The sequence below is a fragment of the Microcaecilia unicolor genome, chromosome 6, assembly GCF_901765095.1.
Source record: "Microcaecilia unicolor chromosome 6, aMicUni1.1, whole genome shotgun sequence".
NCBI classification, from domain to species: domain Eukaryota; kingdom Metazoa; phylum Chordata; class Amphibia; order Gymnophiona; family Siphonopidae; genus Microcaecilia; species Microcaecilia unicolor.
The window spans coordinates 288792090-288818636 of NC_044036.1; the positions used below are offsets into that span (position 1 = coordinate 288792090).

Below are 26547 nucleotides of genomic sequence, written 5' to 3' on the forward strand. Positions count from 1 at the left end.
TGCTGATGGTTCTTTCCGTTAACCTGGCCATCTGGAAGTACTGTTTTATAGTGTGTGCTGATGGTTGTTTCAGTTCATGTGGCTGTCTGAAAGTTCTGTTTTATATTGCATGCTGATGGTTCTTTCCGTTAATGTGGCTATCTGGAAGTACTGTTTTATAGTGTGTGCTGATGGTTATTTCTATTAACGTAGCTGTCTGAAAGTTCTGTTTTATATTGCATGCTGATGGTTCTTTCCGTTAATGTGGCTATCTGGAAGTACTGTTTTATAGCGTGTGTGCTGATGGTTGTTTCAGTTCATGTGGCTGTCTGAAAGTTCTGTTTTATATTGTATGCTGATGGTTCTTTCCGTTAACCTGGCCATCTGAAAGTACTGTTTTATAGTGTGTGCTAATGGCTCTTTCCATTAATGTGGCTATCTGGAAGTACTGTTTTATAGTGTGTGCTGATGGTTGTTTCAGTTCATGTGGCTGTCTGAAAGTTCTGTTTTATATTGTATGCTGATGGTTCTTTCTAATAACGTAGCTGTCTGAAAGTTCTGTTTTATATTGCATGCTGATGGTTCTTTCCGTTAATGTGGCTATCTGGAAGTACTGTTTTATAGCGTGTGTGCTGATGGTTCTTTCATTTCACATGTCTGTCTGAAAATTCTGTTTTATATTATGTGCTGATGGTTCTTTCAGTTCACACGTCTGTCTAAAAGTACTGTTTTATTCTGTATGCTAATGGCTCTTTCCGTTAATGTGGCTATCTGGAAGTACTGTTTTATAGTGTGTGTGCTGATAGTTCTTTCAGTTCACACGTCTGTCTAAAAGTACTGTTTTATAGTGTGTTTGCTGATAGTTCTTTCAGTTCACTTGGCTGTCTGGAAGTACTGTTTTATTTTGATTGCTGCTCTCTACCTAGTTTGCCTAATGGTTTCAGTTCATGTGGCTGTCTGAAAGTTCTGTTTTATATTGTATGCTGATGGTTCTTTCCGTTAACCTGGCCATCTGGAAGTACTGTTTTATAGTGTGTGTGCTGATGGTTCTTTCATTTCACATGTCTGTCTGAAAATTCTGTTTTATATTATGTGCTGATGGTTCTTTCAGTTCACACGTCTGTCTAAAAGTACTGTTTTATTCTGTATGCTAATGGCTCTTTCCGTTAATGTGGCTATCTGGAAGTACTGTTTTATAGTGTGTGTGCTGATAGTTCTTTCAGTTCACACGTCTGTCTAAAAGTACTGTTTTATAGTGTGTTTGCTGATAGTTCTTTCAGTTCACTTGGCTGTCTGGAAGTACTGTTTTATTTTGATTGCTGCTCTCTACCTAGTTTGCCTAATGGTTAAAAGCCAGCCGTGGCAAAGTATTTGATCTCAGGCCCTTTCTGCAGTCTGTATTGATGACGCTTTAGTCTGTCATACCTCAAATATTTTTGGGAGGGTCCTTCCATGCAAGGACTTTGTGTTCCACCACTGACAGGGCTGCTGTAATCTGACAGCTTCAAACAGTACAGGATTAGAAAGTGATGCGAGTGGTCACTTAGGAGCTGGGTTTGTTTGCTATAAAAGCAGCTTAAACAAGTCACAGCAGCCGGTAATATAAAGTATTTAGAACATTTGCAACAGCATATCTACCCCAAGTATAGGCAGTGATTGCACAGGACATCTACTCAACGTATCCTCACAGAGTACATATGCAGAATATAAAACAAGTACTCAAACTATCTACACCAAGTAAATTCACAATAGAAGGCACCCAGGGCCACCGAGAGACTGAGCCAGGCCCGGGGCAAGGCCACCTCTGGGCCCCCCCAGGATCATCGCTGCCACCGGGCCCCCCCCAGGATTGTCATTGTTGCCGCTGCCATCCCCCCCCCCCAATCACTACTGCTGTTGCCGCCCCGGCACCCCCCCCCAATCGCTAGCCCCACCCTCCCCGATCGCTGCTGCCACCTGCCCACTGTAACTGTGAAGTACCTTGGCTGACGGGGATCCCAAGGCCTCACCAGCAGAAGAGTTTGTCCTCCAGCGCTGCTCTTCTTCCTTCTGCCAGGTGGCCAACCCTGCGGCAGACTGTGAAGAAGAGCAGACTGCTGTGTCTGCTTCTCCAGGTTCTCTCCAGCCTCCAAGGGGGGCCCGGCGCCGGAGTTTTCTCCCTCCTGGTCCTGTCGGGACACGATCACCTGGGTCCTGTCAGGAGCAGAAGAGAGAGAGAGACCCCGGCACCAGGCCCTCCCTTGGAGGCTCAGGCCTGGTGAATTTTATCCCCCCTGCCCCCCCCCCTCAGCGGCCCTGAAGGCACCAAAGTTCAGTAACTAATGCAAGTAATTACATGGAGTACTCTTATCTGAGTCACAGGTCTAGTAACCCTTGATTTTGCTATATCTGGAAACAAGAACATTCCACGGTTACTACAGATTCTTTCAAGGACAACGGTATAACATGCAGGTAAGACTTGTCCTGCTAAAGACATTCCTATCTTCTCTTTGCTCACTAGATTTTCTGGTCAGGGATGTGCCCAACTGCAGATATGTGACTGGAGAGCTGATGTCTTCTGGCAGCAACAGCAATGGTACAGGACAAGCAGGTCAACAATTGGTCTGGCAGGAGCAGTTAGAGTCCTCCAGAGATCCTAGGTGTAGCAGGCATGGGCTAGAGCCCGGCCCTCCTTTGTGTGTGAGAGAGTAGACCACAAATCCAGGGTCTACCATTTCTAGTTCTGACTGAATCCAAATTCTTACAGCTTGACCCATATCATGGTTGAGTTTTTGTACATTTCTGGTATTCGAGGGTGAAGGGTCTATAGCAGTGTTTCCCAAGTCCGGTTCTGGAGTATCCCCTTGCCAGACAGGTTTTCAGGATAGCCACAATGAATATGCATGAAAGAGATTAGCATCTAATGGAGGCAATGTGCGCAAATCAAGTTCATGCATATTCATTGTGGATATCCTGAAAACCTGACTTGGGAAACACTGGTCTACAAGTTCATGGATCTGTGTGAAACAATGCAAACCCAAGATGAAGTATGTAGCTTTAGTGTATTGAGGAGAGGCACAGAGACAAGGTGGCTGAAGTTTCATCAGCACTAGGACAGCTCTCAGGGTAGGATGCTGCCCTTCCTCACCTTTCAACAGTATGTAAAAAATGATTTTCTGTGCCTCTTCTTTCACACCACCTGTGCTTTGCTTGCCTTTCCTCTGCACTTGCTCAGTGCACTACAGGGGCGTAGCCAGACAACAGATTTTGGGTGGGCCTAGGGAAGAAGTGGGTGGGCACCAATTGTTCTCCCCCTTCCCACCCCCCACCAACCACCACCCAAAAAATATCTCAGCTGGTGGGAAAACGCTTCTTTTCACCTTGGCAGTCTGCAGCAGGCATGCACTGAAAACTGAGTATGTGCAGGTGCCGGTATCATGGAGAGTAGCGTTTTCATAACCAGCTGGAGGAAGTCTTCAGCTGACCAAGCTTGGGATCCCACAGCTACCACTAAACATGTGCTACTGTTGGGTGGGCCTGAGCCCTAAGTGGATGGGCCCCAGCCCACCCAGGCCCACCTGTGGCTACGCCACTGGTGCACTAGTGGTTAACTGCATGGGATACTGCCCTACAAACCTGAGAATTACCACAGTTAGCTGGAAAGTCTTGGCTAACGTTGTAACAGAAATTGCTTTTCTGTAAGCACAGCGCTAAACAGACTCTGACATAGTAGATGACGGCAGAAAAAGACCTGCACGGTCCATCCAGTCTGCCCAACAAGATAACTCATATTTGCTGCTTTTTGTGTATACCCTACTTTAATTTGTACCTGTACTCTTCAGGGCACAGACCGTATAAGTCTGCCCAGCACTAGAAAACTCTCTCTAAATTATACCTCTTTTATCCCCCTCCTTTGCAGACTGAGCTTGGTAGGCTGGTTCCAACAGGACAAAGGAAAGAAAGTGAATCAGAATATAAAGCAAATTTAAAACCTGTGCAAAAAAGTTAAAGTCTATAAACACCCTTAAGCAGAGCTCTTCATGTTATCAGGGGCCATGGGTTCCTGCTTTGTTATTACGATTTGTATTTCTAATTCTGTCCCCCAAGGACGTGTACACAAGAGGAATCAGTGGCTCTGTTTGCCTTTCTGTAACATAGATTTCCCTCTATTTCAAACATGCTTAGCATGTTTTAAAGGGCCAGTGCCCTATGTTCTTTGGTACACACTGATTAACACAGTCATCCAGCAGCAAGCACAACACCAAATGGCCCAGAGCACCAACAGATTCAAGGAAAAGGATCCTGCAGGATTCTACAGCATAAGCAAGGGTCACCAGGCAAAGCCCAATCTAGTACACTGCAGTCTAGAGCTGAGCAGAAAGGGGGCGATCTTGAGCAGTACCTCGTTTCTTCTGGCCTTCCTGGATGGAGGAGGCAGAGGCTGGGGTCATAGCCTTCCTTTGTGCAACAACTGTTTATAATCAGAGGAGGAAAAAAAGAGCTTCAAAGCAAGGCATGGTATTTTAACCCATTTCTGGCAGATGGATCTCATTTAATACCAGCTACTTTCAGAGCAAGTCATAAATGGAAAAAGTCAGTAGAGCACAGCTAAAGCTAGAAGCCAGTCTGCTTTATAAATAAATTAAGGACACTAGCGATGAAGAGCCTCCTGACTAATCTGCAACACATCAGGTTTAGCCTAAGTCACAGACACCCCCAGTCTGCAGGTCTCAGCTGTTACCTCCCCTGTCTAAGCAATCTCCACATTTTACTGGGAAAAAAAAGTGAGTTTGCCCCCTCTCCCCAATCACTTAAATAGAAAGCAGTGAATTTTCAGACCATCTAATGTGAATTCTTTTCATTAGAACATTATTGTCTGGATTATGAATATAATTTTATCTCAATCTGTCCTAAACATAGGAATTTAAAGTGGCAGTTTAAAACATAATGAATTAATATTGTGTGCTAACTCATGCTGCAGTGTATACTTTGGTTCAATCTGAACAAGCAAACTTGGAAAAAAAACATAACAGATTTGGGTGTTGCTATAAGTAACCTGAGGGGGTGGGGGACATAGTGTTTGAGCAGTAAAGATGGATGCTGGTGACAGAAGGCAGAAGACTATGTTTGCTTGAGATCCTCTGCTGATCACTGTTGGGGACACCTTGCTACTTCACATGAGACAGTGGCCCATAATCCCTGCAGTGATTTTATCCATAGCACTCCGCCCCCCCCCCCCCCCCCTTCATTCTTTACAAGTTAATATTTGCTGGCTTGGGAACTGAGATAGAAAGCAAAACCTGTGCAAATTTTCCCAACAGGCTGTCTAAGAGGGATGGACATGAACCCACCTCGCAACATGGAGGCACTTGCCTTGGTTAGTTTAATACCAGCCAAAATGACGAGCAAACTAAAGAGAAAGATGATGGGGATGTAGTCACTTTGGAAGCTGGATCTAGCCCTTTTGTCAGCATTCCTGTCTTGAAGATTATTCTTAGGGCAGACAGTAACGCATCTAATGGCAAAAGCAGATAAGCCCAAAGTTAAGGTTACGATATAAATCGCCGTGGATACTTCTGAGATGTAGAATACACTTATAACAGAGGGGTGCAAGTACTGCTTGTATGAGAGACCATGAGCTGCTCTTGCAGTAAATAAGGGAAGAGAATACAAGAACCCAAATCCATGGGTCCAGAAGTTCTAAACAGCAGCACAGATGGGGTTAATATGGATACTGCTGGGAAGGCAGTCAGCTCTTCAAGGGAGGGTTCCACATTCATTATAGAAAAGTGATTCATTTTCTTATTGTAATGTATTGCTCACCTAGTTCCGTATTTGCCTGAGAAATTGAGGCTTGTCACTATGTTCCTCCTACACAGAATTTTCCTAAGCAGCAGAGATGCCAAGTGACCCAGTTCAAGGAGAAAGATTTTAGGCCAGTCATGGATTTCTGTCATCCCAGTCATAGTGCATTATGGTGCCTGCAATGCTGATAAGCAGAGAGTGCAAATCCAACACTGAACTAGTGTTCAAAAGTCTCCCCACTAAGAACTAGGTCACTCAGCAGCTATGAAAACTGGCTTATCTTCTTCTTGGTGCCTATTAAGAGGGGAGGGAAGAAGGGCTGTGATAGAATCCAGGATTAAAAAGAGGAGCCATAAGGATGAATACTTACCTAGCAACATTCCTCATCTCCATCTGGGGAGAGATGGACTTAGGCAAGGAACATCATCCAGTTCTGGTTTTAACTCTACTAACTCCTAGCTAAAGTTTAAGGGACTCATTTTCAAAACAAACAAACAAAAGTCCTTAAAAAGTCATAAAGTGGTAGAAGGACTTTTTTCTCTCAAATAGGACCAAGTTGTGATTTTTGTCACCCTGATTTAAGACATTTTGCTTCATAATTCGTACAAATTTCAAAGGGGCATGTTTTGGCCAGGACTTGAGTGGCACCAAAAGATAGGCGTTCTTCTGTAGTAATGGAACAAAATGAAAACATCTAGGACCAAAATTAAGATGGTTTTTTTGGTGAGACCTGTTTCAGTCATGACTAAGTGACCAAAAGGTGTCCTAAATTACCACTGGAGGGATTAAGACATTACCCTCTTACTCCCCCAGTCATCATTGACCCCCTCCCAGCCCCCAGTGACAGTACATACCAGGCTCTATGACAGCTTCAGATTATAGTGGCCATTCCTATTACAGCAGCAAGCAGGTTCCAGGCGTAGCCTAGTGGTTGGTGCAGTGCACTGTAGAGAAGGAGACCCAGGCCCATATCCCAGTCTAACTGGTACACTTGTGGTGGAATGTGTGAGCCCTCCAGAACCCACCAAAAACCTGCTGTATCTACATTTAGGTGACACATTGAAGGCATAAGGGCAGAGCCGTAGCGAGGGGAGCTGACACCCGGGGCAGGAAGCCGCAGCGCACCCCCCCCCCCCCGTGTGCAGCACGGCGCACCCTCCTCCCGCTGGAGTGCACCCCCCCCCGGAGCGCATACCCCCCCCGGAGCGCATACCTGCGGCGAGGGACGGGCGGGAGGGCCGATCCGCCCCGACTGCACGTTGCTGGGGTGTGTCGGCTCTGCGCTGGTTCACTGCTCTCTCTGTCCCGGAACAGGAAGTAACCTGTTCCGGGGCAGAGCAGGCAGTGCACCAGCGCGGAGCCGACACCCCCCAGCGGCGTGCACCCGGGGCGGACCGCCCCCCCCCCTTCCTATGCCACTGCATAAGGGCTATTGCAATGGTATAAAGTGAAGAACAGTAGGTATTTTGCTGTTCCTGGAGGGCTCACCATACAATATGAGGGTTATGGTGAGATGTGTACCTGGGACCTTTTATGTGAAGTCCACTGCAGTGACCCCAGGGTGCCCCACTGTTCTGCTGGGATGTCTGTGTGGCTAAACCACTAAGAATAATGGCTCCCAGATATCAACCTGGATGGTTTTGCGGCATTTTTCTCTTGGACATTTTATTTTCCAAAATGATCTCAAAAGAAAAACACACTGAGCACAAAGGGCTGGATTTTATATATGGTGCCTGAAAATTCCATATTCTCTAAAGTATACCTATATTTTATAGAATAGACTTAAATTTCCATGTGATATGTAGAACACACCAAGTGCCTTTCCATGCGACCAAATGTAGTCACAGCCATTTACACAATGTTTTACTTGGCTTAAATCCTGATGCCTAAATTAGGAGCAGAGCAGGTGTATTCTATAACAACGCGCATAGATTTTAGAAACGCCCACGCCCCATCCATGGCCACACCTCCTTTTAAACTATGCAACTTAGAATTTAAGCGCACCGCATTACAGAATACACTTAGCGAATTGTGCATGTAAATGTTAATTAATGCCAATTAGTGCTGCTAATTAATTGTTAACATCCAATTAACAGCACTGATTAGCTAGTTTACTAATTAAGTTACGCACATTGTTATAGAATATGCTTATATTTCCACACAGAAATTAAGGCGCCATATATAGAATCCCAGGGAACATGTCTAGAATAAGGCAATTTTCAAACCAAAAAGATAGATGTTTTTCAGGTTCAAAAATGGCTATGTTCACCACTCAATTTTTGGAAATTTTTAGCAAAATGTCCAAATCGAACGGAGTCATTTTATCGCAATGCCCCTGTTAGTCTATAAAACCATATAATAATGCTTACAATACAGTTTATAGAAAATACATTTATATTAAATTTTGGCAAATTTTTAATAAATTTATATTAAACGCTTCTGTTTTGAAACAATTTTTTAACATTTTTCTACAAATTTTCAATAAAATCAGCAAAGTACATGAAATCTATGGCTGCATACAACAAGATCAGAGCGCTGTCTGAGTGGACTGATAAGAAGGACATTAATAAGTGAACCTCATTTGTTGTATACAACTTTGAATTGACTATAAGAAGCGTTGGGAAATTGTCATTTGAATGAAATTGCTCTACAGAATCTCTTGGACAAAAGGAAGTATTTTATGGAACTCGAGTGAGCAACGGTGATTTATTTAAAAAAAAAAAAAAGCACTTCCTGCTTTATTTGAAAGATTGTTCATACAATTCTCAAGTTCATTCTTTTCCACTATTTTAAAATTTGGAAGAGTTATAGACCCCACTAAGGGGCTTACTACTAAACTTTGTTAAGCATTTAATGCAAGGTTTTCAGCACATTAGACAGTATCGCAGATTCGAACTACTGTCAAGTGCACTAAAATGGGAGCCTGTACATTAAAAGGGAAAGGGAATGGGATTTGATATACTGCCTTCCTGTGGTTACAATCAAAGTGGTTTACATATTATATACAGGTACTTATTTTGTACCTGGGCCAATAGAGAGTGAAGTGACTTGCCTAGAGACACAAGGAACTGCAGTAGGAATTGAACTTGATTCCCCTGGTTCTTAGGCTGCTGCATAAACCATTAGGTTACTCCTTCACTCCAAAACTGTATTAGCCGCCTAATGTGGGAGTCAGTCAGGTCTGGGCATAACAGGGATGAACAGAGGTCTGGCTGGCTGTGAAACTAGCTCATGGGTCACACGTGCTAGCTACCCTGAGCTGCTTCAGTGAGAAATAAGAACATAAAAACATAAGCGTTGCCATACTGGGACAGACCGAATGTCCATCAAACCCAGTATCCTATCTCCAACAGTGGCCAATCCAGGTCATAAGTACCTGGCAAGATCCTAGAACAGCAAAACAGATTTTATGCTGCTTATCTTAGAATATGCAGTGGAGTTTCCTAAGTCCGTCTTAATAATGGCTTATGAACTTTTCTTTGAGGAAATTAACCAAATCTTTTTTAAACCCTGCTAAGCTAATAGCTTTTACTACATTCTCTGGCAACAAATTCCAGAGTTTAATTACTCGTTGAGTGAAGAAATCTGAGATACAAAATCACAATCCATTACAAATAGAAGAAAACCCTGCATTATTGACTCGACCATAGTGCAGTCAGCCTGAGTTTTGCTATTGAGCAGCCTAACTTACCACCACCTCAAGAGAATCCTCAAGAGGAGGTGAAAAGTGCAGTCCGGTAGCATGGCTGCTTCATGTAACAAGGTGGCACTCCTAACTCCCCTAACTCAGTACCTCGTTCCTGATCCACCTCCTGTCAGACCCTCACACCACAACTTTGAGACCCAACACCATAAGCACCCTTCCCCAAGTCACAACCCTGACCATCCAGCTCATACCTGGCTCCCCCTACACTCTATTACCTCAATTCCCTTCCTTACAAATTTGGAGTCCCCAGAAACAGCCCCCAACCCTCTCCTAGTCCAATCTGCCCCTTGCCAAGTCAACACCATTCTCTGCTGCTCAAAACTCCCACCCCCTACCACAGATCCTGCTTCTCCAATTCTCCTGTGCCTACCTGGGGGTTCACTGAGGTATGAGGTCATCCATGGTGGCAGCAGTCCCTAACCACTGCTGCCCAGGTTGACACTCCTTCCAAAGTGATGCCTTGCCCACTAGTGATTGTCTTACAGTACTACAGGTATGGGTAAGAAAGGGGGACATATTTCTGTGGCAGGAGGCATGGTTTTCCTTGGCAATGGGGTGAGATTGGGGAACTGTTACCAGGGACTCAGGGGGCCCTGAATTTGTAAGGAGTGGGTCAGGGTGATTGAATGAGGGGGCTGGGTATGAGTTGGAGGATCAGGGTTGTGGCTCGGGGAAGGGCACTTAAGGCCAAATTCAATAAATCCACGCTAAGTGCAATTTTCTAAAGGGTACTCCAGACTGAGTGCTCTTTACACCCACCTTTGGGTATGAGGACTTATGCCTGCTGAAACCTGGTGTAAACCCTGGTGTGCAATTTGGGTAAGTAACCCTGCATTACTGACTAGACCATAGTGGCGTCAAACTAAATCTTACTATTGAGGAAAAACTATTCTAGACTGTTGGGCTGGACTTCAATTACTTATGGATAGAAAAGTGTCAATGTTGGCTCTGTCATGGCAAGGAAAGGCAGCAACAGCTGCGTTATAGAAAAGTTAAGAAGCAGAAAGGTAAGCAATGGTCTTTACTTACTGCCAAAGGCTGATCCCACAGCTGCACCTGGAAGAAAAGAAAAAGAGGTCAAAAGGAACAATAGAACTCCATGGCTAGAGACAAGAGATAGAAAAGAGACAGTAAAGCTCAATGGTCAGAGCAAAGAGAAAGAGTCAGAAGAGATGATAGATGGTTTAATTCCATAGTTAGAGGGAAGAGACAGTAGAACTTCCATGGCTAGAGAGAAGAGAAAGAAAGAAAGAAAGAAAGAAAGAAGGGATAATAAAGCTCCATGACTAGAGAGAAGAGAAGGAGTCAGAAGAGATGATAGATGGCAGAACTCCATGGCTAAAAAGAAGACAGCAAAGGGATAATAAAGTTCTGCGATGAAATGTATAGGAAACCGACGATCCCTCTGAAACATTCTTCACAGGGCCACCTTAACAGGCCTAGCTCTAGAAAAAAAATCCCTACAGCAGAGACAAGCTAGAGAGGCCCAGAGCAGGAAGGAACAATCCTCCAGAGTATGCCTCCATGTCATGTGTGTGCGTGTGTGTATGTGGAGGACCAAACGGCTGACCCAGGTAGAACTTCTCATTTCCCCACTGTGCAAATGTTGACCTGTGTGGCCTGGAAGGGGCCAGGTCTTTCTTTGTTTATTTAGTACTTAACTCCAAGCTAATACGCTTGCCCACTCTGTGATTTGTGGCCTAGCAGGAGCCAGTAATTTTGATGGTTGGAACCAAATCGTAAGATGAGTTATGCTTACTCCTGTGTTTTGAGACCTGTAAAGAGAACAGGCTCCATGTATATATTTGATCCAAGCCATTAAAGGAGCTTTGCTTTACTTTTATACTGTGGGTTGGCTGTCTCTGTGGAGATTCTGAACCTTGCCCCATGCATATTACCACAAGATCCATGACTAGAGAGAAGAAAGAAGTGATGGCAGAGCACCCTGGTTAGAAAAGAAAGTCAGAAGGTCTGGTTGAACTCCAGGGCTGCTCTTATGTTCCATTCAGACTGGGGGTTCTTTAAAGTCTGTCACCTGCAGCAGCTTCCCTGACAGACTACGATACAATGGGATATACAACACAGATTAGGTTTATTAGTATAACTGGGCCACATACATGCATTGAGGAGAAATGCCATCATACACAGTACCCATACCTATTTCTGGTCTGGACATGTACATGCATTGAGAAATCTATAAGGGGTATGCATATATGCATATGACGGCAGGGTCCTGCCCTAATTTGAGAGGTATAAGCATGCATAATGGCACGTTTCCATCATGGACACATACATGCGTTGGGTGATCCATGAGGGGTTGGTATATAAGAGCCAGCTCGCCATGACTTAGTCCGGAAGTTCTTCTTGCACTTGCCGCAGTCCTGGCCAGTAGTGTTATGCTCACACTCACACTGCAGGCTGCCCTCTCTGAAAGTGCACGTGTTAGCATGGAGGTTGCACTTACACCTGCAGGAACACAGAGAAAGGAAAAGGACGTCAACATTAAAACCCAAGAGAACCAGACCCAACAGACTCAGAACTGAGTCTATAACTAATCCCAGAGAACAAAGACCAGAGAAAACCAGAACTGGATGTATAATTATTACACTGAAAAAGGGCATTCAAGGAATGTGACTGCTTCCAGCATTTTTGGCAATTGAAAAAGTTAATTTATGTTTCAATCATTTTTATTAAGTGAACATAATCAGCTGTAACATTTCACATTACATAAGCAAGTTCCATAACAGCAATTGGCATATCTTCACATTTTGTATTTTTATTGATATTAGTATTTCCCCCCCTAAACTACTCCCCCTCCCCTCCCTGTTCCCTACCCCCCTTCCCTCCCCAAAGCCTCCCCCCCCCTTTTTCCCTTATATATCCAATAACAAGCAGAGGTTACAGGAGCAGCAGCAACGGGGATTATAGGTTCAATATCTGGCTCCGGACCATTGGGGTCAAGGTTTCCCAAAAGGGTGCCCATCTGCATTCATAATTGCTGGTTCCGCATTGCCAGATGTTCTGTACGTAAAAGTATAAGCATTTGAGTTCGCCAATATTGCAGTGATGGTGATGGTGGTTTGTTCCCCAGCCACTCCTGCAGGATTGCTTTTTTTCGCTACTACTGTAGCTCTTTTTACAAAGTCTGTGAATCCCTTCGGCGTTGGCTTGCTTAGCCTTGGGTGTCCAAAAAGCAACTTTGGATCATATGTCCATCTTCGGGACCAGAGTTCTGTCACTTGTTGTAGTATACTTTTCCAAAACCAAACCACTCTTGGGCATGTCCAAAACATGTGAGCCAATGTAGCCCCTTCTTGATGGCATTTCCCACATGCTCCATCCGAAAAAGTTAATTTATTATAATCCAGCTAAAGTACAGTTTGCAAATTTTATATAGCGAGACAGAAATGTTCTTGTTCATATCGCTAGAGTCAAATACATTTGGCATACCAGAACAATGTGCCTGCTTCACTTGTACAACAGTTCACGCATTAAATATGTGCAGTGACACGGAAACATCACCATCATCATGCATGAATTGAGATTACTCTATTAGTTTATTCTTCGGTCTATGTGCAGGAAACAGCAGTCACAGATAGGATTATGAAATTTGTGGGTAAACCCAATCCACTGTGCTTTATTATCATATGTAAACATGATACTCCATGATACCACGTATAAACATGACCCACCGTGCTCCAGTGCTGTATGTAAACCTGCTTCTCTGTGCTCTGATACTGTATGTAAGCAAGAGCTGGGGAGTTTTGTTCTATTTTAATCTTTTTTCTATTTGAACAGGCAGAATTCTTCATCCTGACAGGGCTTTCCCATATTTATTGACAAAAAGACATTATTAAAATGTCCCAGAGTTCTATTCCAAAGTGACACTCCTGAAGTGATGGTCACCATCTGCAACCTGTGTCTGATAAAACTGATTTTCTTTCCTTACCACTTGGTGATATGATCTTGGGGCTATAACCCAGATTGCATACCCCCAAATTCTGGGTGCATATTTTTTGTTTATTTATTTGTTACATTTGTATCCCACATTTTCCCACCTATTTGTAGGCTCAATGTGGCTTACATAGTACCGGAGAGGCTTTTGCAGGCTCCGGTGTGAACAAATACAGGGTGATGTTGTGGTAAGATCAGGTTCATGTAGCACAACCACATTAGGGATTCAGAGAATGGAAGAGTTGTGTTATGTCCATTATGTTCTTTAGTTTGGTTGTGTTGCAGAGATTAGGCATTAAGTTGGATCGGTAGGGTATGCCTTTTTAAACAGGTTGGTTTTTAGTGATTTCCGGAATTTTAGGTGGTCGTACGTCATTTTCAAGGCTTTTTGTAATGCGTTCCACAGTTGTGTGCTTATGCAGGAAAAACTAGATGTGTAAGTTGTTTTGTATTTAAGTCCTTTGCAGCTTGGGTAGTGCACATTTAGGTAAGATCGTGTTGATTCGGATGTATTTCTAATTGGTAAGTCGATCAAGTCTGTCATGTAACTCGGGGCTTCTCCGTAGATGATTTTGTGAACCAGGGTGCAGATTTGGAAGGCGATGCATTCTTTGATTGGGAGCCAGTGTAGTTTTTCGCAGAGGGGTTTTGCGCTTTCAAATCGCGTTTTACCAAATATAAGCCTAGCTGCCGTGTTTTGAATGGTCTGAAGTTTCTTTAAGGTTTGTTCTTTACATCCCGCATAGATTCCATTGCAGTAATCTAAGTTGCTTAGTACCATTGATTGTATCAGGTTGCGAAATGTTTCCCTCGGGAAGAATTGCTTCACGCGTTTGAGTTTCCACATTGAGTGGAACATTTTCTTTGTTGTGGATGCCACTTGGCTCTCTAGTGTTAAGTTACGGTCCATTGTAATGCCGAGGATTTTCAAGCTGTCTAAGATAGGAAGGGTGTGATCTGGGGTGTTGATACTTGTGGGGATGTCCGCGCTGTGTTGGGATGAGAGGATGAGACAATGAGTTTTTTCTTTATTGAGTTTTAGTTGAATGGGTGCACAAGGCCAGTGGTATAGCCATGAAGGGGCTTGGGGACCTTCAAAATTGCAACACCGGATGAATGGCTAGTGGGGATGTCAAAGCCCCACCAACTGAAGAGATTCCCTAGCTGAGACCCCGCTTGTGCTGTATCAGCAGCAAAGAAGCCAATGAGGTGTTTCCGCCGTGAATGCTGGCACTTCTGCACATGCTCACTTCAGATTTATTTATTTATTTGTTGCATTTGTATCCCACATTATCCCACCTATTTGCAGGCTCAATGTGGCCTACGTAGACTTGTTATGGCATAGCCATTCCAGGCTAACAGATACAATTGGTAATACAGAAAGAAGAATGATGAGAAAAAAGATCTAAGTAGATCTGAGCATGCACGGAAGTGCTGGCATCTGCGGCTGATCACCCCACCAGCTTCCTCGCTGCTGAGACAGCACAGGCTTGGGCTTGGCCAGGGAATCTCTGGCTGGCAGAGCTTGGGCATCCTCACCAGCATGAGTGCGAGAGAGGGGGAAGCAGAGGAAGCTGGAGGGGCAGGGGAGAGAAAAGCTGAGAGGAAATGCTTGCCCCCATCCACCCCTGAACCCTCCCCCCCCTCAAGTTGACATATGGCTATGCCCCTGATTTACATTTGTAACAAAAATTAGCTAATTGGCACTAAATTGGCATTAAATATCAATAATTGGTGTCAACAAGAACTAGTTGGCATTAATTTATACTTGTGCATGTAAATGCTTTACACACTTATTCTATAAATTTAGTGCCGAATATTAATGGCATGCAATCCCAATGAGGCATAGACATGGGAGGGGCATGGGTAGGTCAGAGACATTCCAAGCAATTAGGTGCTATGCTACAGAATCGTTTCAGCTATGTGTGTAACTGCCAGTATCTGAGTACAAACATTTACACTAGCCCTTGACATGGCGTAAGTGTTCACACCAGGTACCAAAATGCAGACTTATATTAGTATTTTACAATTACAATTACACACGATATTGCCTGTTATAGAATTAGTGCTTAGTGCCCAAATTTTGGTTTAGCACCTTTAGTGAATTGGGCCCATAGTATCAGAGGAAATACTGAGGGTTTTTTTTTTTTTTTTTAAATCTACATCAGCTCTAATGGCAGCTGTATTTGACTATCTGAATTACATAAAAAAGAAAGAACTTAGCTCCTGGGGTAAGAAAGATGGGGACTGCTGATTGAGGAGGGCAGAGAGGGCATTTCCTGTTACTACTACATTCTCTAAAGTGCTATTAGCCAGCGAAAAGAAAACCCCAGAGCAGAGACAAGCTAAAAGGAGCCCGAAGATGAAGGAACAGTCCTCCAGAGTCTGCCTCCATGACCTGTGTGTGTCAGGCTGGCCCAAATAGGAAACATTCTGTACAGATAGAAGCATTCCCTGCTCCATGGAGCTTACAGTCTACTGTACAAACATCCACGATAAACAAGAGTTTACAGGAAATGTATTTATTGAGATATGGTTAAGAATTAAAAGGTAAGATTTTGGACTGGATTTGAATATAGCCAGAAAGGAAGCATGACACACTGACTCAGGAAGTCAATCCTAGTTCATTCTCAACTAGTTGCCACCTGTTTGTTCATTTCTAGAGAATAAAGGGGTCAGTTCTTCTATGGCTTGGCAGGAGGAAGGATGGCAAGAACACAGAGGTCTATAGGAAGTGAGCTGAGGAGATTGTGAGTTAAAGTAAGCAGAGCATTGTTTCAAGGCTACATCCTACCTATAGAGCTGGGACCAGCCTTTTCTGATACTGGGGCAGATTTTCATAATTATACTTCCTCCTCCCTCTGCTCTTTTTTTTCTTCTTCAAATTTCAGCTCGCTTTAATTCTGAGGTGGGGGAGGGCTGCATGAGGTCCGATGACATCGCAGCTTTTTCATCATGAGATTTGGTCCTGAGGTAGTGAGAGATTATGTCACATTCAATGTATCCTGCTAACATCCCGAAGGGATGCACTGTTGGAGGGGATCAAGTGTGAGTAACTCCTGGCAGTCAGTTCAACCTGGTAGGATGGGGAGAGTGGAGAACTGAAGAAAGGAAGGAAGAAGGGAGTTGAGTGTTGCCAGACACACCTTTCTATATGACACCTGGGGCAGTTGCACCATTTGCACTCCTATCTCCTATTCTTGGCCTTGCCTGCCTACCTCTGATCTCCTAACCCCCAACCACACCAACATCTGGATTCCATTCCTGCAGTGCTCTGCTTCTGGGAAGTATAATGCTGTGAATTATTTAGTGTCCATGGTACAATGACTCTCCAAATGAATGCAAGTACAAGCAGAAGTCCAGGCCAGAGAGTGCATCAGAGCAAGGAAGGGTAACCTGCTCCTCAAGTGTCACAATCAAGAAAAACAAAATCACGAAAATTAACCAGATTTTTTAGCAATGTACCTGAGGAACATCCATTATGGATAACCTACAAATCAGACCTGCCTGCACCCTGGCAGACTGGAGATCTTTCACAAAAAAGGGAGTGATAATCTGTAGCAAAGAAATCGGGTCAGGTTCCAGTTGGAGGAGAGGGCGTGCAGAGCAAGATGGAGAAAAGATGGGGGAATTGGTTAGGTGAGAAGAAAGAGAGGAGGGTGCAGGAGAATACAGGATGTATCAGATAAAATAAACTATAATCGGAGAGTCCAGGTCAGGTCGAGCACTATAATAATGCACCATGCTAATGGATTTTTTTCCTGCTCCTTTCAGCTGACTGGAATCAGCCTTTGCTTGGCTCTGACACTATGAGCATTCATTTTTCCCTCTTGCATATATGGAGGAGGAGTAGCCTAATAGTTAATGCTCTGGCTTGAGAACCAGGGGGACTGGGTTTCATTCCCACTGCAATTCCATATAATCCCCAGACAGGTCACTTAACCCTCCATTGCCCCAGGTACAAAGCAAAATTTAGATTGTGACCAGGGACAGAAAACATACCTGTGTATAATATGTAAACCATTTTGATTGTAATATAAAAAGGCAATATATCAAATCCCATCCCCTTATAGACTTACTACACTCAGTCCAAGTAATGGCAGTCTTCACCAGGAAACTTGGAAATGGGCAGTTGTAGGCACTAAATCACTGTTTCCAAATGTATTCAAGCTTGACATACCACAGGGACATCTATTTGGTTTTCAATAATAGTTTAAAAATGTAGATATAAATAAACAGTAAGAAGAAATAAAAAGCTTAGTTCTGTTGGCTCTACTGCCCCCGCCCACATGCCACTGCCATCATGCATCATATTATTGTAGGGGGAGTATTATTCATTGAAAGTTTTCTAAAAAAAAATTCTGAGTCCACTTTTGAATTTTTGGTACCAGGTCTCCAGTCATAAGTATTGTGGAAGATTATTCTAAGGTGTCAGTACCTATGACACTGAATATTAAAGTGTGGATATCAGCACCCCTCATCAGAACCACGGAGAGACACAGCCAGGCCCGGGGCAAGACCACTTCCCCCCCCCCCCCCCCACAAACTCACGCCACACCCAATACACATACACACACATACCCACTTGTGCCACCCCCTCCTCACACATTCAGGCTACCGCCCCCATCCCCTTACCTTCCTTGTTCTGTTGTCTCCTACTCCTGTGTGCCAGGACCAATCATCCCAGTCCTGGCAGGCAGGAGCAGCAGGAGACAGACAGACCCAGAAGCAGGCAGGCAGGAAGAAACTTGCCGGCTCTGAGCCCAGGGAATTTCCCCTCCCTCACCCCACCCCTCTCGGCAGCCCTGCCCCTCACCCGACTTGAAATCTCTACATGGCAATGGATAGCTCTGCCACTAAATCACTGGGCTGGTCCTATTTTTATAGATTTTGTAGCCATCTCATCCTTGTGACTACAGGCAGAATTAAAATGAAGAAGCTGAGAGAAAGTGAACCCCAGGCACCTATCCACACTGTAAAAGTTTCTTCATACCAAGATCAATTTTGCTAGGGAATTGCTTTCTGAGTTTGACCTCAGAGGACCATCAATCTGGCAGAAACTTTAAGCTGAGTGAGCTGACCCCCAACACAGCACTTTTCAGGTCAATCAATCAGGGCGCATTATTTAATAATGAGATCGGAGCAGCTTCAAACGCTCCTGACTGCACAGCCCACCACACTCCTGCTTCCACTAACAAACATTTCAGTCCCTCCTACTACACAATCTCTAGTTCTAGATTAACTCTTTCCGCTGTTTTTGCCAGGCAAGAGTTTGGCATATGAAATAAGCTTGTGGGTAAAGAACATGCAGACATTGTAACCTATGGAGAAAATCACATCTATAGCTCTCATCCCACCAGTGAAGGATTGGCATGGTGAGGCAGCCACCTTCTTATACTCAGCACTTCCTTCTCAGCATTTGGTGCCATGCTCAGGGTGAGGAATGTGGCATTCCTTCTGGAGCTGATAGTATTGTTAGAAACACCCAAAGTACAGGAGCAGGCTTATGGGACTGTCACATGACTGCTCAAAGGCCTGGTTTTCATGAGCTAGAATGTTACACAGGAGGCATGGAGGAATAGCCTAATGGTTAGTGGAGTGGGCTTTGATCCTGGCAAACTGGGTTCAATTCCAACCACAGCTCTTTGTGACCTTGGGCAAGCCACTTAACCCTCAGTTGCCCCAGGTACAAAAAAACTTAGATTGTGAGCCCCCTAGGGATAAGGCTGCCATATGTCCAGATTTACCCAGACATGTCCTCTTTTTGAGGACATGTCCGGGCAACCAAGCAGGTTTTGCCAATCTGCCCGTTTGTCCGGATTTCTGGACAATCAGGCAGGCTGACAGGCGGGCGGGCCGTCCTATGCTAGCCTCCCGGCCCTCCCCTCCCCTCCCCTCCCCTTACTTACTACTCTACTGTCCTGGTGGTCTAGTGACCTCTTCCGCCTTCGGGGCAGGAAAGAGCCCCCTCTTTCCTGCCCGGAGCACTGACCTGCATCCTGTTGCTGATCTCGGTGCCGATTCAAAATGGCCACCGAGAGTTGAAACGACCTCGCGAGACTTCAACTCTCAGTGGCCATTTTCAATCAGCACCAAGATCAGCAACAGGATGCAGGGCAGTGCTCCGGGCAGCAAAGAGGGGGCTCTTTCCTGCCCCAAAGAGGTCACTAGACCACCAGGGCAGTAGAATGAGGTAAGGGAAGGGGGTGACCGGGAGGGAAGTGGAGGGGGGGTGACGGGGTGTGTGACAGGGGGGAGAGGAATATGTGACAGGGGGCAGTATGAGGGTGTGAAAGGGGCACAGTGGAGTGTGGTGGGGCGGGGCATGTGTCCTCTTTTTGGGGGGACCAAATATGGTAACCCTATCTAGGGACAGAGAAAATACCTATATATAACGTGTACAGCACTGCATACATCTAGTAGCATTATAGAAATGATTAGTAGTAGTACAGTTGCATCACTGAAACTTGAAGATTCATTACATCAGTGGCTTGTGTGTTAATGGTTGTCTTACAAGTGTAGGATTATAACAGCTTGGCTATTTCTTCCATTTTAAAGGGGCTGGGACTTAGGCAGCATTTTCACCTCTTTGCTTTAATGGTTTAAGCTCTGTATTGAGTTTTTCAGGAAACTCTGGAGCTGTTCATGAGTAGCAGGGTATGAGATAGAACTGTGGACGGCTGTGTCCTGCTTGGGAAGGGATCTAAGACTGTACTTACAAGGTGATTGAACACTCCAGTCAGTGCATGTAGGTGGGGTGGGGCTTAAGGTCCAGGTTGGCAATCCCACCAGCTCCTGTTCCAATATGCAAGAAATGTTTCGTATCAGACTCTCCCCCTCCTTCAGAGTCTTCATACCACTTAGACGCTCAGAGGCTTGTGTAGGGTGGAGGTGTCATTAATAGCAATAAAAGTATTGTGAACTCATTTGGATAAATGTTCTACTAAATCTTTCTGCCTTTCTTCCTGTAATGTGGTCTTTGTCCTTATTGGCTAGATTGAATTGTTGGACTGGGGATGTGCTTGAGTTTCCTCCAGCTATTAGCTGCTGCAGACCAGGGTAAAGCAGGCTGGTAACATGACCTCAGGCATCAATCTTCAGCTTCAGTCCTGGCAGCTTGTCATTCACAACCAAGCTGGCAATGTTTCCTTATTTCTGCACTGGACTCTCATTCCTGCTGGGCACCAGCCAGGCCATCACACTGACATATGGGGGCTTTCTACAAGTTATTGCTTTTCTCAAACTGCATTCTCTGGTAGTAGAAATCTTTTAAAAGAAGGCTGTGATTCTAGATTCCAGTCCTAATACAGCTGTTGACCACCTACCCCTTGTATTTTAAATATATTGAACTCTGTATTTGATGTAATGTAGTCTAATTGTTGTGGGGAAAAAAAGATTTATTATGTAGGATAAGGGATCTCAACCCAGTCCTCAGGACACTCAGCCAGTCAAGTTTTCAGGATATCCACAAGTTGGCTAATGAATTGGGCTGGTGAAAAAGAATAATAGAACCAGGGCTTTTTTTGAGGGGGTACTTGGGGGTACTGAGTACTGGCACCTTTTTCATTATCTGCTAAAATTGACCCATGGACCCCACGTTTTAATGAAAGAGCTCAGGCTCTACTCATCAGTTCTGCCTTGTCATAGATTCTGTGACTGGTTGCAGGGGGCCTGGCTATTGTGGGGTGGGTCCCTTAGTGACCACCCCATCCTTGAAGGGTGGCCTAGCGTTCGAGTACTGGCACCTTTTTTGCTAGAAAAAACGCACAGAATAGAACCAACTTAAAGAGGAGGTTACTACTAATATAAGGCAAATATAATACATACACTGTGCTAAAGCCTGAGCTTTCCTGGTAAGGGACCACGAAAGGAGGCAGGAAGCTATTGAATCCTAAGGACAAATACCAGATGAACCTGAGGGCACAGAGAAGGAAGGGCACCAGAAATAGGCCGGGGGGAGGATGTGTTAAAAAGACCTTGGAAGATGGGTGGTTGATGGACAGATATTTGGATAGGTCTTGATGTAATGGGAAGGTAGTGTGATATGGAAGGGGTATTCCAAGATGGAGGTGGGGGATAGGGGGGAGAGATGGGGTAGGTATGATAGGGTGAGAAGCCTAAATCTAAAACTGATTAAGACTTCCATACTCTGCATTGGTTAACAAGTAGTGGGCAAATGGGTGACTGCAGAGATGTCCAGAGCCCGTGCTCAGAAGCAATTGTGGGTGTTAGAGGCCATTAGCGTCAGACTAGTGCCCGCATTTGTTAGCACTGAATGCTCGGAAGGCTCTAGTGTGGGAAGCAGCAACCTCATCAAAGGATAGTGCAGGTAGCATGCTAATCGCATTTAAATTAAATCATTTTCAATTCACTCCAATGCTGAAAGAAAAGCGCCCTGAACAAGGGTGCCCTTACCGCCGGGAACCAGCTCGGAGCTGGCGTAAGATTCCCGGTGGTAGGTGTCTGAAGAGGCTGAGAAGCAATTGCATCCTTCTTCCATCCTGATCAGCAGCGTTTCCATTAAACCGAGAGGAAGGAAAGCCAGGACGAGTGCAAGAAGTCTTCGAAAAAAAAACTGCAGAGTATACTGAAGCCAGTTTACTGATATTCCAGCTACCGAGGCTCCTGTATTTTGTGGCTAGCAGATGTGAACTAAGAGTGTCTAAATTAAACAGGATAAATTCGTATCAGTCGTTTAGACAACTGGATATTAGGAGTCAACCCTTTCCTATCTAATGTAGATCCCATAGTTTCTCCTTTAACTGTGATTAACAGGGCAAAATAGCAGTATTACTGAGAAAGGACAGATCAGGAACCAAGAAAATGACAGTTATGAGGCTGGTTCAGTGGAATTTGCTGTGACTCAGTACTAGAAAGTTAAAATCCCCCCCCCCCCCCCTTTTTTTATGCTAAAGGATAAGCAGCAACTTTATCTGCACAGAATGGGAAACAAACTAGCAGAGCTGGTGCCTCCTCCCCCTAGTCATGCAGGGATCCCTCTTGTGTGCATGTGCTGGGCACGTTCCCACCTCCTTCCTTCCCAATGCTCAACGCTAACAGCGTGCACAAAATTTGCATGCCATTAGTGTTGAGTATTGGGAAGTTCTTTCGTGGCACTGTTTGTGTGGTATTTTTGTACAGGACTGGAGTTTTGCGCATCGGCCCCTAAGTGTACAGTCCAGAGTGCTGCAGATGGACACTTGTACCTGACTGAAATGAAGACATTTGTATATTTTCAAGCCTGCCAGTTTCTTTTCATTCTCTTGGTTTCTCTGCTGTACTCTTTTTCAATAAATGTCCTGTAGGCATTGATCTGGTGAGTAACGGGAAACAGAGGCAACTAGACATTAGAGCAGGGAAGGGAAGAAGCATTTGATCACACGCTCATGTGTGTATGTGGGGTGGGGGGGGGGGGGTTGTACTTCCTCGTATTAGAGGAGTGTGTTTTTCATTCTGATACCTATGTTAGGGCCAGATTTGCCGAAAAGGCATTACTGCATTACTGTACGCTAACCTGCATTAATGGACAAAATTTAGGACACATCAACACTGCTCACTATGCTCATATTAGACCTCTCCTCAAGTCACTTAATTGGCTCCCTCTCCGTTTCCGCATACAATTCAAACTCCTCTTATTGACTTACAAGTTCATTCACTCTGCAGCTCCTCAGTACTTCTCCACTCTTATCACTCCCTACACTCCTCCCCGGGAACTCCATTCATTGGGAATATCTCTCTTATCTGTACCCTTCTCCTTCACTTCCAACTCCAGACTTGTTCCTTTTATCTTGCTGCACCATACACCTGGAATAGACTTCCTGAGTCAGTACCTCAAGCTCCATCTCTGGCCGTTTCCACATCTAGGCTAAAAGCCCACCTTTTTGAGGCTGCTTTTAACTCCTAACCCCTATTCACTTGTTCAATGCCCATGTCTGTTTTATCCAGTGTGCTTCTTCTAGCAAAAAAGGTACCGGTACTCAAATGCTAGACCGCCCTTCAGGAGTGGGATGATCACTGAGGGACCCACCCCATAATAGCCAGGCCCCCTGCAACCAGTCACAGGCAGAACTGGTGTGTAGAGCCTGAGCTCTTTCATTAAAACTTGGGGTCCATGGGTCAATTTTAGCAGACAATGGAAAAGGTGCCAGTACTCAGTACCCCCAAGTACCCCCTCAAAAAAAGCCCTGGTCTTATCATTCCTACCTTAAGTAATTCCCTTACCCCTTATTTGTCCAATTTGTTTGTCTTGATTAGATTGTAAGCTCTGTCAAGCGTGACTGTCTCTTACATGTTCAAGTGTACAGTGCTGCGTTCATCTAGCAGCATTATAGAAATGATAAGTAGTGGTGGTGGTAGTAGTATTTTTTGGGACTCCTGAATCTTGCTACTCTTTATACTTATCCCTTTTTTTGTCCTGTTTGTCTGTCCTGATTAGATTGTAAGCTATTTCCAGCAGGGATTGTCTCTTACATGTTCATTGTACATTGCTACGTACATCTAGTAGCACTATAGAAATTATAAGTAGTAGTAGTAGTCTTTGGGATTCCTAAATCTTGCTACTCTTTGAGGTAATTAAATTTACTGACAACAAAAAGTTATTCAAAGTTGTTAAATCACAAGAGGATTGTGAAAAATTGCAAGAGGACCTTACAAGACTGGGAGACTGGGCATCTAAACGGCAGATGACATTTAATGTGAGCAAGTGCAAAGTGATGCATGTGAGAAAGAGGAACCTGAATTATAGCTACATAATGCAAGGTTCCACATTAGGAGTTACCAACCAGGAAAGGGATCTAGGCGTCATTGTTGATGATATGTTGATACCCTCTGCTCAGTGTGCGGCGGAGGCTAAGAAAGCAAATAGAATGTTAGGTATTATTAGGAAAGGAATGGAAAACAAAAATGAGGATGTTATAATGCCTTTGTATCACTCCATGGTGTGACCGCGCCTTGAATATTGTGTTCAATTCTGGTCACCACATCTCAAAAAAGATATAGTGGAATTAGAAAAGGTACAGAGAAGGGTGACAAAAATGATAAAGGAGGTTGGACGACTTCCCTATGAGGAAAGGCTAAAGCAGCTAGGGCTCTTCAGCTTGGAGAAAAGACGGCTGAGGGGAGATATGATAGAGGTCTATAAAATAATGAGTGGAGTGGAATGGGTAGATGTGAATCGTTTGTTTACTCTTTCCAAAAATACTACGACTAGGGGACATGCAATGAAGCTACAAAGTAGTAAATTTAAAAAGAACTGGAGAAAACTTTTCTTCACTCAATGTGTAATTAAACTCTGGAATTCGTTGCCAGAGAATGTAGCAAAAACAATTAGCTTAGCGGGGTTAAAGAAAGGTTTGGAAAGCTTCCTACTACTACTATTACTACTATTTATCATTTCTAAAGGAAAAACCCATAGACCATTATTAAAATGGACTTGGGGAAAATCCACTGCTTATTTCTAGGATAAGCAGCATAAAATATATTGTACTGTTTTGGGATCTTGCCAGGTACTTGTGACCTGGATTGGCCATTGTTGGAAACAGGATGTTTGGCTTGATGGACCTTCGGTCTGTCCCAGTATGGCAATACTTATGTACTTATCCCTTTTTTGTCTTGTTTGTTTGTCCTGATTAGATTGTAAGCTCTTTCAAGCAGGGACTGTCTCTTACATGTTCATTGTACATCGCTGCGTACGTCTAGTAGTGTTATAGAAATGATAAGTTGTAGTAGTAGTAGCAAATATAAGGGGAAATTCTGTATAGGTCACTCAAAGTTGGGCGCTCAATTTTGTGCATGGATCAAAGATCCGCGTGCACAATAATTTGCTCAATTGGTGATAACCATTGATAATTGTTGTTAACAAGCACTTAGGGCCTCAATGCCGACGGAGCCTATGGGCTTTGTCAGCATTACCACACCAGGAGCCACTAGTAAGGCATGATAAAAGAGGCCCTTAATTGGCAGTCATTAGAAGTCACATATGGATCTGCCCTACTCCCTGTTCTATAATATGCGCACCTAATTTTCATAGTGCACAACTCCAAAGGGGGTGTGGCCATGAGAGGGACTTGAGTGGGTTGGGGTGTTCCCAGAATTTAGGCGATACCTGCATTCACCCAAAGTTAGGCACAAAATGCATGCTAAGCAGGTATTTTAAAAAGGCCACTTCGCACAAAATGACCTTGATAGAATAGTAGCTCAGTGTGGATTATCCTGGCACCTAACATTGGGTGACCTATACAAAATTTCCACAAAAGCCCTTAGCATGTAGTTAAGAGTATGGAGAAAATTTTGTGTTTGTGTGTTGGTCTGTATTTCTTTGTTGGAGTGCTTGTCTCACGTGTATTCAAGGTTTTATGTTTGTGTGTTCTGATTTGGTATGCATTTGTTACATATATGCTTTTTTTTTGCATGTTGTGTATGTGCTTTGTGCTTGTCTCACATGTATTCAGGGTTTTCTGTGTAGAGGTATTGTATGTTTATGCATTGTGATTTGATATGCATTTGTTGCATGTATGTCTTTTTATTCCTGCGTGTTGTATATGTGCTTTGTACTTGCCTTTGTGTGTTCTGTTGTTCTACATATAGTTCTATGTATTTGCACATTTCTGTGGGTGTCTGCTGGTTGTCCAAGATTCTTACTCTCTGTGACTATTCTGTGTCCATAGATTTGCACACGTGTGCTGCATATTTTTACTAATTTCCATGTGTGCCTTTTTCTTTCAACTGGATCTTCTTTACACATAATTTTTCCAGGCTTCGTAAATTGCACTGAGGTGATCCCAGCACCGATGGGAAGAAGGCCTGAGGTTTACGCCTGACCCCGGCAGCTCTGTCCCAGGATCAATGATAAAGCACCTGCCAGAGTCTCTGCTGCCTTAGAGCTCTGCACTGCAATGAGAAGCTCCCTCACAGACAAATAACCAGTAATTGGAGTTAATCAGGCATGGAGAGCTGGACAGACGGAGCCCGTACATAGAAATCATATTTGGGAAAGGTGAATCGATGCATGAGTAATTACCGGCACGCTGACTCCTCCCTGGAGATGGAAGATTTAGTGAGCAAAGCAGCCAGGCTCCGGACTCTGCCCTCTACTCCCCTGGGCAGTCACCGGTTCCTATTCTCCT

At 44.2% G+C, this 26547-nt stretch overlaps 1 protein-coding gene across 2 annotated transcripts in view; it reads right to left on the reverse strand.

Moving 5' to 3' along the window:
- The window catches only part of NTNG2 (netrin G2), a 69351-nt gene that overhangs the window by 16626 nt on the left and 26178 nt on the right, over positions 1 to 26547 (reverse strand). The window contains exons 3-5 of one of the 2 annotated variants that reach the window (XM_030206455.1): positions 11763 to 11935; positions 10499 to 10525; positions 4361 to 4429 (exon numbers count right to left, since the gene is read on the reverse strand). In XM_030206455.1, coding sequence (XP_030062315.1) covers positions 4361 to 4429; positions 10499 to 10525; positions 11763 to 11935 — 269 coding nt within the window. The remainder of the gene's footprint in view (positions 1 to 4360; positions 4430 to 10498; positions 10526 to 11762; positions 11936 to 26547) is intronic. The other variant, XM_030206456.1, reaches the window with a different exon arrangement.